A 12469-nucleotide genomic window follows, 5' to 3' on the forward strand; every position below is an offset into this window, starting at 1 on the left:
ATTATCCACCAAGATCGTGTGATTTCAGACCTTTGGACTTTTATTTGTGGAGGTGTGTAAAGTCTAAATGCTTTGTGGTGAAACCAACTTCGATTGAAGTATTGGAGCACAAAGTTGCAGTTAACATTTAAAAGGGATTATCTTTAAAAAAAATAAATGTCATGAATGGTTTTACACAAAAATAATAAAGATTGCTCAATAAATTATAATCTTTAATTGTTTTAGTTCAATTTAAAATCCAATCATCTATAAATTGATCAGCTTTTATATAAGTTAATCAGAAATAACTGTTGGTCACCTACATACGTAAACGAACATATTCTCTGCTGTCCAATTAGCGAACATCATACACATACGACTCTAAAGCATCGCTCGCAGTTGCTATGCAAGTGCCGGTCGGCTGCTGGGAGAGCCAGTGCAGTTAACAGAAAAGATCATACGCTTGCTCGCAGTTGCTATGCAAGTGGGGGTCGACTGCTGTGAGAGCGAACAGAGCAGTTAGCAGTAAAGAGCAATTAAGTGTAAAGTTCACCTTCACCCGATTAGGATTGGTTAATGGGAGTTCTTTTCAACCAGCTTGGAGATGGCTATGATGGCTAGCTTTGCTATTGTAAATTCTTTTGTTAAGAAATAAATATTTTATAATTTATCCACCTAAATATGTTAAAGTATTTGCTTGGATGAACTCTCTTCTGGTTGACTGTACATTGAGACTATTCTATTCGAAACTTACCCGGTCACGATCGGCATGTATGCGTGAAACGCCGCTCTGCGCCTTCTCCAGTTCTTGACGCAAACTCTCCTGTTCACCTTGTGCATTCTCGAGCTTCGCCTTGAGTCGATACACTTCGCCTTGACTCTTCTCGAGCTTCTCCTGCAACGCTGTCGCCTCTTCACGAGCACGTTCTGCATCCGACTGAAATGCGGAGAAAGTGGGGGAAGAGGAAAAGGAAAAAAATGGAATATATTAAATCTTTTGAATCGAAACTTTTGCTTCATGGCATTTGCACAAAAGGATTTTTTAAACAACTACAAGAATTTACTTACTAAAATGCAAAAAAAAAAACGAATAACAAATTGAAATGGAAAAGTCTTTAACAAAGTAACGAACATTTGTTTGGGTGACTTATGTATGTAAGTATGTATGCACGAGTATGGAACACAGAAAGTGGAAAGAGCCAAACAAGTATTTGGTGACAGTTAGAGTGAGAGTGAGAGTGGAACGAGCACGAGCAATGCAATGACATAGAAACGAGCGGTTTATGCAATCATTTGACTTTTTTTTGGCGATATGTACAGAGGTGCGCGTGCGTGTTATTCATTGCTTTGATTTTTCTGCTAGCGATTGGGTGGAGTTATGCACGAGTACAGTTGAAAAGCGATAAGAATAAGAACATGAATGCACATGAAATTTCAACATGAAATCATGAAGATTTTTTCTATTTTATTTTTTTTGTTTGTTTTTTTTTTTTTGTAATTTTAGTGTATGCACGATTTTCTTATTACATGAGGGCGATGATTTGCTTCAAATAAACACAACATTTACAACAGATTATCCAAGCTAAAAAAACATGATCCATACAACTTTTTATTTATCGATTTAATTAATTAATTAAGTAGTTCCCAAGAGTTTCGTTTGCACTGGAACAATCAATTCGACACTTTCTGGACAGCAAAAAAAAAACAGAAAAAAACAACCCAAGAACCAGATCATCCAATTTATCGAACTAAAACAGCCACTAAGTTCGAAGATTCTCAGCCTTTTTTGTGATGTGGCTTTCGAGATATCACCAAAGAATAATTTTGTATTAACGAAAAAAAAGTTGATCCAACAAATTTTCAACAATTGGAGCGTCCGTTAAATGAGCAAAAGAAGTGATACATTAAATTAAAGGTAATAAATTCTTTCAATCATACGCATTTTTAAAATGAAATGTTTTCCAGATATTTACAAAGCTAAAAAAATTTTTTTGTTTGCCAAAAATGAAAATTTTCGAATTCCAATTCCTATGCAAAATCGGTTGCTGAGTCCGAAAATCTACATAACTTTTTTTGATGTGATTTTTTTGAAAAAATATTTTTAAGAACTAATTAAAAACAAAAAACTAGATTTTTGGAGATATTTAAACAGCTAAGAAATATTTTTTTTTTCGCAAGAATGTGAAAATTTTCGAATTTCAGAGTTCTATGTAAACTCGATTGCAGACTCCGAAAATCCATATAATTATTTTTCATGTGATTTTTTTGAAAAAATATTTTTAAAAACTAGTTTTATTTAAAAAAAACTCTAGGATTGGAGATATTTAAAAGGCTACAAATAGTTTTTTTTACAAAAATATGAAAGTTTTCGAATTCCCATTCCTGTAAACTCGGTTGCCGAGCCCGAAAAAAAAATTTAGAAACTAATTTTATTAAGAAAACTTCAATTTTTGGAGATATTTACAAAGCTAAACAAATACTTTTTTTGCAAAAATATGGAAATTTTCGAGTGCCTATATGAAATCGAATGCAGAGTTTCGAAATTCCCATAATTTTGAACTATGTGCTTTGTTTTTTTTTTTGAAAAAATATTTTTAAAAACCAAGTTTATTAAAAAACTCGTTTCTTTGAGAGATATTTTAAAACCTAAACATTTTTTTTTCGCAGATATATGAAAATTTTCGAATTCCAATTCCTATGTAAAATCGGTTGCTGAGTCCGATTATTTGGATGGATTATTTTTTTTATGAGATTTTTTTGAAAAAGTATTTTTAAAAACTAATTTTATTAAAAAAAACGCTAATTTTGGAGATATTTAATAAAATAAAGAAATTGTTTTTTTTGCACAAAAATTTTCGGTATTCAATTTCTATGTGAAATTAGTTGCAGAGTCCGAAAATCCACATAACTTTATTTTGAAATGATTTTTTGATATTTTTAAAACTAATTTAAAAAAAAACTAGATTTTTGGAGATATTCAAAAAGCTAAGAAATATTTTTTGTTTCGCAACAATATGAAAATTTTCGAATTTCAGTTCCTATGTAAACTCGATTGCAGACTCCGAAAATCCAAATACCATTTTTTCATGTGATTTTTTTGAAAAAATATTTTTAAAAACTAGTTTTATTTAAAAAAAACTCTAGGATTGGAGGCTAAAAATAGTTTTTTTTTTTTCAAAAATATGAAAGTTTTCAAATTCAAATTTCTATGGGAGGATGAGTCCGAAAATCCACATTACTTTTTTTATGTGATTTTTTTGAAAAAATATTTTTAAAAACTAATTTCATTAAAAAACCTGTAGTTTTCGAGATATTTAAAAGGCTATAAATAGTTTTTTTTTACAAAAATATGAAAATTTTTGAGTTCCAATTACTATGTAAAATTGGTTACCGAGTCCGAAAATAAATTTAAAAATAATAATTTTATAAAAAAAAAATCGTTTTTTCGGAGATATATTTACAAAGTTAAAAAAATATTTTTTTGCAAAAATATGAAAATTTTCGAATTCCTATGTAAAATCGAATGCGAAGTCCCGAAATTCCCATAATTTTGAGCTATGTGGTTTGTTTTTTTGCAAAAATATTTGTAAAAACTAATTTTATTAAAAACACTCGTTTCTCTGAAATATTTTAAAAGCTAAAAAATAGTTTTTTTTTTCGCAAAAATATGAAAGTTTTCGAATTCCAATTCCTATGGAAAATCGGTTGTTGAGTCCTAAAATCTACATACTTTTTTTCATGTGGTGTTTTTGAAAAAATATTTTTAAAAACTAATTTTATTAAAAAAAAAACGCTAACTTTGGAGATATTTAATAAGTTAAAAAATTGTTTTTTTGCAAAAACATTTTCGATATTCAATTTCTATGTGAAATGAATTGCAGAGCCCGAAAATTCACATAACTTTATTTTGAAATAATTTTTTGATATTCTTAAAAACTAATTTTGATAAAAAACTCCGATTTTTGGAGATATTTAAAAAGCTAAAAAAAAATTTTGTTTTGCAAAAAAATTTTCTATATCCAATTTCTATGTAAAATCGGTGGCTGAGTCCGAAAAGAAAATTTAAAAACTAATTTTAATAAAAAAACTCAAATTTTGGAGATATTTAAAAGGCTACAAAAATTAATTTTTTGCAAAAAAAATTTCTATATCCAATTTTTATGTGAAATCAGTTGCTGCAGTATTTTTAAATCACATAAGCTCACGTAGATTTTAATATTTTTCCGAAATATTTTGGCGAATGGCTTAAAATATTACGATTGCTTCTTATTTTTATTATTATGAGGGGATCAAGCAGTGCGTTCTGAAATATTCATTCCCCTTCATGGATTCATAGTTTTTCTCTGAGCCCAACATTTCCAAAAAATTTTAGTATTTATCCGTTTTTATTGAGTTTTACTTCCTCTTCTGCTGCGATATTTTAGCCCAGGAGTTTGCGCCGTTTATGCAGAGTTCCATCCATCGAAAAATATAATAATTTCGGGAGAAAAACCGTAACTTTTTGTTTTAGTGAGGAACCCTTATGTGCATACCAATGTATTTGCTTGCACTTGGATCGGGTAGTGGCGGTGGAGGTGTTGTCTGAGTGACACATCTCAGACCCAATCAGCACAAAAGATGCCATTTTGATGCACAACTTTTAGAACCACTGATCTGTTTTTAGTCGAACCATCTTGATTTGACTACGAATCTGCTTATGTCGTCTTTTTGCTTTTCTGCAATGTCTTTCAAGTAGGCCATCGAGCATTCCGCATCGAGTAGGCCAGCATTCTATGTCGTAGCGCACTCAGACTTGGGCAGTCACACAGTTGGTGAAAGACTATTTCCTTAGATTCTTCTTGATTGCAGCTTCTACTTTTATCGTTGCACGGCCACCCCATCTTCTTGGCACGGTTTCACTTTAGGCTAGTGAATGCTGAATATGTCTTCTCATGACTTTCTTAACAACTCATCAGTTCTGGATTTGTTAAAATTCAGCCACGTTTGTTTAGTTATTTTGCAAGTATTCGCGTTAGTCCATTTGTTAACGACCTGCTTCTGGAATAGCGAGAATATCTGCCTTTTGCGCAGACTTTGGGGATAGTCTATTTCCACGGTTTCGGACTCGTTATGGGATGACACCTGTCTTGGCAGCTCACCAGCTTTCTCATTTCCATTTATTTTGGTCTGGCCAGGTATCCAGATGAGAGTGATGTCTGTCGGCTGAAGCATTAAGTTCTTCTATGCATTGTCTGACGATGTTTGAATTGGTTGTTGGTGACTTTATAGCTAAGCTAAAGCTGTTTAACTATCTGGAAAATTGCATGCTTCCGATAGTTGTTGTAGATGTTTTTTAAATATGTTGCAAGTTTCCCTTATCCTGCGAATTTCTGCTTGAAAAATACTACAGTTCCAATTCCGCAGGCGAAAGGATTTGGAAGTTTCGGGATACGCACCGTATTACGAAAATTGACGCTCTGGGAAAAGTGTTCATCGCGCGTTCAAGCCAACTTTTGGTGTACATAACCGTCCAGCGATGTGGTCCACTTTAGTCTACTTCAATAAACAAAATTGCCGTATTTGAACTGAAGAGTAACCCGATGTCATTCATGAACAGCCAATGCATCCATTGAAAACAATCGTTTGGTGCGGCCTAAGGGGTGAGGGATCCATCGGCTCATATTTCTTCAAAGACGAGGCTGACGCCAATGCAACAGTGAACGACGAACGCTGTCGCGTCATGATGAACGACTTTTTGATGTTAGACGCCGTAAATTGAAGCCTGTGGTCTCTAAAACGATGAAAGGATGAGCTGTATGCGCTTTACGACGACATAGACATAGCGCAGCGAATAAAGATCCAGTGGCTACGTTGGCTGGATCATGTCGTCCGAATGGATACAAACGATCCGGCTCTGAAAGTATTCGATGCGGCACCAGGTGGTGGTAGCTGACGAAGAGGAAGGCCTCCTTTGGCGCCGGTTAGTGAGATAAAGAAACGACTGGCGCGCTTTGTTAAACTCGACCAAAATCGCGTAAGCAGTTATGGCGCCAATTAAGAAGAAGAAGATCTCCACAACATTTGTTTCCAACAAGACAACGCTACTTGACATGCAGTCCCTGAAATGATGGATTTACTGCGTCGTCGTTAGGGTGAGCAAATTATCTGCCGTCTCGGATCAGTGGATTGGCCGATTAGCCACCAAGATCGTGTGTTATCACACCTTTGGACTTTTATTTGTGGCGCGTATGTAAAATCCAAATGCTTTGTGGATAAACCAGCTTCGATTGCGCCATTCAAGCCCAGCATCACTAAAGTTATTGACGAAATACTTACCGAAGTCTTCCAGTGAGTTATTCAAAGTTGGTGTTTACGCATAACCGAATTACGGCGCAGTTACGGCCAACATTTGAAAGAGATTGACTTTAAAAAATAAATGTCATGGACGGTTCTACACAATCAATTTGAAATTTCGTTGTTCTTTTTCATTTTCAAAGGTTCATTAACAAAAAATTATTACAAATTTAATCTTCAAAATAATAGCCATCGCTAGCGACACATTTTCCCCATCTCTCAGGCAATTTGTGGATTCCGCGCCAAAAAACTTGGCCGTCTTTGGCCGTAAACCACTCATCGAGCAATTTTTTGGCTTCTTCGTGAGAATTGAAGCGCTGCTCGGAAAGTGCGTTTCCCATCGATGCAAACAAATGACAAGTGGAAGGCGCCAAGTCTGGTGAGTAAGCCACATGCACCAGCGGTTCCCAATCGTACGTTTCCACCAATTCCCGGGTTGCTCTTGTTCGATGTGGCGGTGCATTGTCATCAAGAAAAATTACGTTGTGACGCCTATCGGCATATTCTGGGCGTTTTAGGTGTATAGCGCTGTTCAAATCGGCCAATTGTCGTTGGTAGCGTGCACCGTCAACTGTTTCGTCAACAAGCTCGTACCATATCATACCACGCTGATCTCAGAAAACATACAACATTGGTTTGGCCGTTGTTTTTGGCTAGTGGCCGGGCGGATCATACGATCGTTTACGCTTCGTATTGGAGAAATACACCCATTTTTCATCATCCGTAACGATTCGATGCAAAAAAGACTTCCTTTTGAACCGGGAGAGCAGCTTTTCACAAATGGTTTCACGATGTCCGCAAATCGCAGTTTGAAGGCACGAAATTCGACATTTTTAAGAGCGACAAAAATGCATTTTTGTATGAAACGTAACAAACAATGAACTGAATATTGTTCACAGATGACAGACGAAAAACAACAAGACTTTTGGGAAGTTTTAAAAATACTCCTAGCGACATCTATGGACTAATAGCTGAAAATCTCATTTCATAGGTATATATATTTGAACTTCAATTTAAAATCCAATACCTCTAAATTGATCACCCTTTACTAGGCTGTTATTTGATTCACAGACATACACAAATTGATTGTTCCAGCTGCACCAACAAACAACTCGACAAAGCAGCTCTGCTAGCGTAGCGTCAAATAGCAAAAGCGCCTAAGGCAAATTAAGTTACTTTACAGCGAATAAAAAATTTAACGAAAATATGCAAGAGAATTTGCTTAATCGGTATGCGCAAGAGTTGAGCAAAAAATTAGTAAACATTTTTTTTAGTTTTTCTTTTTAAACGTCAGATGTTTATGTGGAAATGAATTAGCAAAAATTATGCTTGATCGAAAAAGTTAATTAGTATGGGCGGCATTGATAGGTTGAGTGAGAACATCGGATGGCTGTATGTACATACATACACATGTAGGTGGGAATTTTTATGCTGAGAGGTTTCAACGACACGATGGCATGTCAATACGAATATGTATACAAATGTACGAATATACGAATGCACGAATGCACGAGTGCACGAATGCATGAATGCACGAGTGTACGAATATACGAATGTTTTCGATAGACGATTGAGCTTTTTGAATAGGTAGTTATGTTACATGTACGAGTATGTATGTATGTATGTGTGTATGCAGGTAGTGACGAGCGCATGACATGTATTTAGACTCTATGTATAGATATATATGTATGTATGTATATAATGTACTTGATATACTCAAAACGAGGATCTTGAAACTTTGGATACTTGTTGTTTGCGATTTTGGAAGCAATTACTCACAAAACGTTTATCTGTATCGCCCTATAATATGAACGTAAGCACAACACGGTTATTTGAATTGTTTGGAAATAACCATTAGAGAGAATTAGTTAAGTTTACATAAATAGTAGTAGGCAGTAGTAGTATTTAGTAGTTATTTAGTAGTAGTAGTAGTAGCAATAGCAATAGCAATAGTAGGTAGTACTAGAGCAATAGTTGACACATATTTATATTTTATTTTAATTAAATATTTTAACTATAAAAATGACGGTGTGTTAGTGTGCGTGTGTGCATGTGTGCATGTGTGCATGTGTGCATGTATATGTGTGATCGATTTATAATGAACTAATGTTTTCGCCTTTAAATGAAACTGAATTTTTGGTTTTTTATTTTTTTTTTTAAGTTTTTCTATAGTTATTGGGGTTTTTGGTGCAAAGAGCTGCGCTTTTTTGACTTTTGTGAAATTTTAATATACAAATTTCTATTTTTATTTTATAAATTTTGTTTTTGTTACGAGCGCTGATTGATATAGTGGCGCCTAAAGTGCATTGATATGTAAAGGGTGGTTAAATTTCAAGGGCCGATGTTGAATGTGAACCACACCTAAACGTTTACGATACCGTTGGACCTCTTTTTTTGGAGTTATTTGAAAGAAAAGGTGTACGTCGATAAGCTAGCAACAATTCAAGAGCTAAAGGATGAGATAATTCGGCACATTAACGGGACAGAACCTCAATAATGCCTCAGTGTCATCGAAAATTTGGACCATCGGATGGAGGTGTGCCGCCGAGGCGGTGGCGGCTATTTGGCTGATATTTTGTTCCATGCGTAATTGAGCTTTACCAATATTATCAAAATTAAGAGAAATGACAATAATTTCTTAAAAAAAATTTATTTTATTCAAAACCAACACCGGCCCTTGAAACTTAACCACCTTTTAGGTTTTATTTGTCCCTACGAGTAAGTGGGAGTAAAAATGTAAATTTGTATGGATTTAAATATTTTTATATGTTTGTGTGCCCACTATTAGTGGTGTTTTTGATATGTTTCCGTTAATATTTTGTTTTTGTGTCTCAAAGAGATATACCGAGTAGTTGCTGCTAGATCCGACGAGTGGCGGATATTTGATTCTGTGATCAAAGGTTTTAAAGATTCGGAAAGAGTTTACTAAGATGCCAAAGCTCGATGGGTGCACGAATGAAAAAGCTGCTGGAGCCGGATGGTGCTGAGTTGGGAATAAGTTCGCAGCAGTTTCATGTTTTCCTTTATTTGTTTGCTGTTTGACAAGGTGAAAGCATTCATTCTATAGAACTCTTGTTGCTCTACAAAACTATGTTAACAGTTTTTTTGAGTCATTTAATTTTTTATTAATTTTGAGGCTTATAAATGGCAAGCTCAGGAGGCAAAAATCAACATATTCGATACATTTGCTTTTCATCGAGGTCAAAAAGCTGCCGAAGTAGCCCAGGACATTGGCGACGTGTATGGAAAAGGTGTCACAGGTGAGTCTACAGCACGGAAATGGTTTGCAATGTTCAAAAATGGCGACTTTGACGTCGTTGACACATCCTGGAAGGCGGAAGGCTTTCTGAATTCGATGAAAAACGCCTCAAATCACCTTTGAAGGAGAACAGATGCAAAACCAGTCGCGAATTGGCGGAAAAGATGAACTGCGATCATAAAGCGATTCTCAATCACCTTCATTCAGTGGGATTAACCAAAAAATTGGGAGCCTTGGTGCCTCACGAGCTCAACGAAAAAAACGAGGAAAGTCGCCTTCAAATTGCTTCTCAGCATCTCGCCCGCGATCGAGCAACATGCGGTCATAAACAACGCTTTTTGTACCGAATCGCCACGGGAGATGAGAAATGGAGCCTATACATCAATTTGAAGCAGAGAAAGGAGTGGGTGGCTCCAGGAGATACACCAAAGCCGAGAGTCAAGTCGGATCTTCATTCAAAGAAGATTATCATGTGTGTTTGGTGGGACTGGGAGGGCATGGTGCACTGTGAAATGCTCGAAAAGAATGCCACGGTCAACAAGGAGCTCTACTTTGCCCAGCTACATCGCATGAATGAGGCTATTCGGCTATTCGACTGAAAATACCTGATTAACATGGTCAAACCATACTTCTTCACGGCAACGCCAGGCCTCATGTTACACAAGTCGTCAAAGCCGCTCTCCAAGAGCTTGAATGGGAAGTCCTTCAGCATCCGTCGACTGGTTACCATATTTTCCGTTCCCTGTCAAACCATATGAAGGGCGACAACTCAGAGAACAAAGGGGTCCGCGCATTTAAAAACTGGCTCAACAACTTCTTTGACACCAGACCAGTCGATTTTCGGCAGAATGGCATCAACAAACTGGTTGGGAGGTGGAAAGAGGTTGTAAGCAGCAATGGCGAATATATCATTGATTAACTTATTGATATAGTTATTGGTTTTTGTCTAAGTAAAAGTCTTCGTTAAAAACGCTACGAACTTGTTCCCCAGCCCAAAACTTAAACGATAGTTATAAGCCATTGCTATGGGAGGAATGGCAACTGGTTTCCTAGTCGGAAATTTTTGCCATTCTCAAAGTAGCAGAACGGAGAATTAAGAGGTGAATGGAGCAGGAAGCAGATTGGAGTCTTTATTGATAGTCAGGTTGCACTGAAGGCCCTGGAAAATGCAAAGCAAGCCTCAAAGATTGTTCAAGAATGTAAGAATAAGCTTAATTCTGGAAAACGAAATTGCTGATGAATTGGCCAACTGTGGATCAGCAGTTCCCCCGACAGGGACTAGAGCCAATAATCGGGAACAGTTCTGCAGGAATCATAAATTGGTTCAGCGATTACGGAATTTACCTGCAATTTACATAAAAAGCAATGGTCCGCTCTAGAACGTTGCAGAACTGCAAAGTGTTTTGTGAAAAGAATGAGAATGAGTAATATTCGTTCTCTAAAACTGGAGGATATCTACAGATTTGCCAAATAATCTGGAAAATTCTCACAATACTAACTATCTCTATCTCTGTCTCTATTCTTTCCTATCACTTTCTCTGATATTTTTCTCCTTCCCTCCTTGAATATCTACCCTCTTTCCAGCGCTTTAAATACAATGGGCTTTTTAGCCTGAGTGTCTTAGGTGCCACCAAATCTCCTGGTGCTTCTTGGTTTGACCTTTTCAAATTTTAATTTCGATTTATTTATTTTAAATATATTAACATTGGTCTTATCATTTTTTCCTGTGGTGTATATGGAGGTACGTATGTAAATACTTTCTATTAATTTTGCGCAAAATATGTGTACTGTTAGTTGAAATGTGCAAGTTTTGAATGCGATTGAAATGATAGTTACGAATATATTGGGTTGGCAACTAAGTAATTGCGGAATTTTTTTTAGAAAATCAATGACAATTTTTTCATGGAACTAAATTACTTTATTCTGTAATGTATTGCCCATTTTGATCAATGACCTTTTGCCATCTTTCAAATCCCACGTTCATAAAACTTCTGGTTTTTTATTAGCAAAAAACTGAATCAGGTACGATTTGACATCATCATTATTATTGAAATTTTACCAATCAAGGAGTTTTGTACAGATCGAAACAAAAACTACTCAGATGGTGCAAGGTCAGGACTATATGGTGGATGTGGCAAAACATCGCAACCGAGCTCCAATAATTTTTGCCGAGTAACCAAAGATGTGTGTGGTGGCCTTGCATTGTCATGATGGAATCCAATACTTTTTCGATTTGTCAATTCGGGTCGCTTTTCTTCAACTGCATTGTTTAATTTCGCTAGTTGTTCAATGTAGACATCAGAATTGATCGTTCGGTTGGGTGGTAGGAGTTCAAACTGGACAATTCTTTTGGAAATCCACCAAACTGATAACAAAACCGTCTTTTGATGAATATCAGCTTTGTTGTTGTTGTTGTTGTTTAAACAGTAATAGAAGCCCCGTTAGTGTAGGGAATATTACCGGTCGTCTTCGTCTGGCTCATCTAAAGGTAGGCCCAGGAAACGTGCTGTTTCGATGGTTTGGGTCCAGAGCGAGAGGGGTATTAGATGAGTAGGTTTTAGAGGGCATGTGAAGAGATGGTTAGCGTTGTGCGGGGTATCTTCAATTGCCGGACATATCGCACCCTAAATACAAATGGTCACAACTCAAAATGTACTTCTGCTCAAATATGAACGAGACGTTATCAATAAAACGGTCCGCGGATGACATATGGCAAAAGTAAATTTTTTGTTTTTTGGTAGGACTGTTATAAGCTTACATGGCAAATTTCAGCGTGATATGTCACATAGTTTGTTTTCTGTGCTACTGTAAACAAGTCAAGCTCGAGTGTGGAAAATTTTGAGTTGTGACCCTTTTGTATTTAGGGTGCGATATGTTTGATATGTCGGGATAAATTCT

At 36.0% G+C, this 12469-nt stretch overlaps 1 protein-coding gene across 1 annotated transcript in view; it reads right to left on the reverse strand.

Annotated features, from left to right (window-relative positions):
- LOC129245048 (plectin) overlaps nt 1-12469 on the reverse strand; it is a 76234-nt gene that overhangs the window by 20090 nt on the left and 43675 nt on the right. The window contains exon 8 of the mRNA XM_054883011.1: nt 734-916. Coding sequence (XP_054738986.1) covers nt 734-916 — 183 coding nt within the window. The remainder of the gene's footprint in view (nt 1-733; nt 917-12469) is intronic.

This window comes from Anastrepha obliqua, chromosome 4 (genome assembly GCF_027943255.1).
Source record: "Anastrepha obliqua isolate idAnaObli1 chromosome 4, idAnaObli1_1.0, whole genome shotgun sequence".
Taxonomy (NCBI): domain Eukaryota; kingdom Metazoa; phylum Arthropoda; class Insecta; order Diptera; family Tephritidae; genus Anastrepha; species Anastrepha obliqua.